This window comes from Solanum tuberosum, unplaced genomic scaffold, assembly GCF_000226075.1.
Source record: "Solanum tuberosum cultivar DM 1-3 516 R44 unplaced genomic scaffold, SolTub_3.0 scf00379, whole genome shotgun sequence".
Taxonomy (NCBI): domain Eukaryota; kingdom Viridiplantae; phylum Streptophyta; class Magnoliopsida; order Solanales; family Solanaceae; genus Solanum; species Solanum tuberosum.
Window position 1 is genome coordinate 4,876 of NW_006239309.1, and position 2,196 is coordinate 7,071.

The following is a 2,196-nucleotide window of genomic DNA, read 5'->3' on the forward strand; positions in this document are numbered from 1 at the left end:
ACGGCACTATCGACCTTTTTTCAAAAAATAAATTACATTATAGCTGCCAAAATTTGTTCATACTTTTTCTTCTTTTCTATATCTATTTATTTTCACACTAAAAAAATGAAGTAAGAATATGAAACTCAAATAATGATAAGTTAATAGATCTATAAGGGAATAAAACTTAAATTAACCGTTGAATAAAAAAAGTCACATCAAATATAGCCTTATATGGATTTTTTAAATAACAAATTAAAAAAAAAATTAAAATTATTTTTTCACTTGTTAGATAAAAAGGATATATCTAAGCAATAGACTTTGTTTAAGTAAATATCTTTAATGCTCAAGTAAAAGGTAACATTTTTGTGATAAGAAGCAAACCTTTTCATCAAAAAGAGGATTTGAGTTGTTGGCTGTAGGCCTGAAATTCTGGAACTCAGGTAGTTCATACAAGAACATTGTTTGTAACAGAGGGAACTCAATGCGCTCAACATTGTCACTGCAAATGTGAGTCAGACATTTCAGATTTTCAAGCTCCAACTCATATAAATTGGGGAACTTGATTACTTCATGTGTCCTCTTCAATAAATGTGTCATTAAATCACATTCAGAGAGGTGGAGACATTTCACGTTCTGAAATTCATTCAGCTGCAACTCAGTTAACACATTATTAGAGCCTTCCCCGGTTGAATGTATGAGTTCGCCTTCCTTCAACAGGTGGCAGATCCAATCACCCAATGGTCTGGTCTCCGTGACCTTTAAAGCAATAATCTTGTCGTATTCATCAAATCTTGAATTCCAATAACACATTTCAAGAGTGTACCGTGTCAACTTGGAGGGAAGGCCAAGGTTACTGTACATCACATCACTCAAATCTTCTACTTCCAGAATATGTAGTTCCTCCAATTGAGCTAGTAATTTTGATAACACCCCTCCTGAAATCCTTTTAAGTTTTCTATACCCATTCCAACACTCTAACCTAATTAGCTTGGTCAATTTTCCTATCTCCTCTGGCAGCTCATCTAACTTACAATCTCTTATGCTGACAATTTCTAATTCGACAAGTTCCCCAATAAAGGATATGTCATCCAACCTTAAATTACTCAGACACAGCGTCCTCAGACTTGACAACCTCCTAATGGATGCTGGAAAAGACAGAATGGAGTCCTCATCATATCCACTCAGGCTCAAGACATTGAGGTTACTCATTTCATCAAAAAAATCATCCTGTAATTTGAATGGATCTTCAAACCGGAGTTTCAACATTAATAGCTTCAGTTTTGGGCAAATTATTGGGCTAGGAAGCTCCTCAAATTTATTTGCAACAATTGACATGTGACTACATTGCTCGTAAGAGTCTTTTCTTGGGAACTCTTCTGAGTTCACATCATGACTTACCATAAATATATGCTCTCTCTCGGTCGCAATATATTTAGCCACATCACGGACCACATCATGCATTTTGACATAGTTTTTGTTTGAACCTTGGGATAACAAAAAACCATCTTCCAATGTTTCTAACAGAGAATACACCTTATCTCTTGCTTGTTCTAAATTTTTTATTCCTGGAAAGATGTGAAGCCCCATTCCATAATTAAGCAATTCTTCAATCCAAATATCACTATCTTCCTCGAACAAGGAACAAAGCAAAAAGAGGTATTTGGCTTCATTACTTCCCAAGTAATCATAGCTTAGCCTCAGAGGTTTATACAACTCTTTGGGCACTTCAGGGATACTTACTGTTACTGCACCACGTAATTCTTCAAGGGCACAGTCCCACGAACGCTTGTTTTTATGCTTTTTTAGTGCTCCTGCAACTGTAATAATTGCAAGCGGCAGCCCCTTGCATTCATTGGCAACCTCTTTTGCTATGCCTTGAAGAGATGAATCATCGACAAAATCACCGACTTTCTGCCTGAAAAGGAACCATGCTTCCTCTTCAGATAACATTCCAACTTCCATGATCTTCTGAGCTCCCATTGCTTCACAAACAGATCGGAAACGCGTTGTGAATGTCACTTTGCACCGATGATTGCGGTTGCTACCACTGGGAATTCCAAGTTTCTCTATATCACGAAGAGCCTCCCAAACATCATCCAAGATTACAAGGGTGTGGCTGTTCTGATCCATTAACCTTGTACGCAGCCGATCTCCACGACTCCACAAATTATCCCCTTCTAATTTCAGCCCGAGTCCTTCTGCAATCTCACCCTG

The 2,196-nt window shown here is 37.4% G+C and overlaps 1 protein-coding gene across 1 annotated transcript in view; it reads right to left on the minus strand.

Moving 5' to 3' along the window:
- Positions 1-279: 279 nt before the first annotated feature.
- LOC107057718 (probable disease resistance protein At4g27220) overlaps positions 280-2,196 on the minus strand; it is a 6,711-nt gene continuing 4,794 nt past the window's right edge. The window contains exon 4 of the mRNA XM_015302881.1: positions 280-2,193. Coding sequence (XP_015158367.1) covers positions 319-2,193 — 1,875 coding nt within the window. The 3' untranslated portion in view covers positions 280-318. The remainder of the gene's footprint in view (positions 2,194-2,196) is intronic.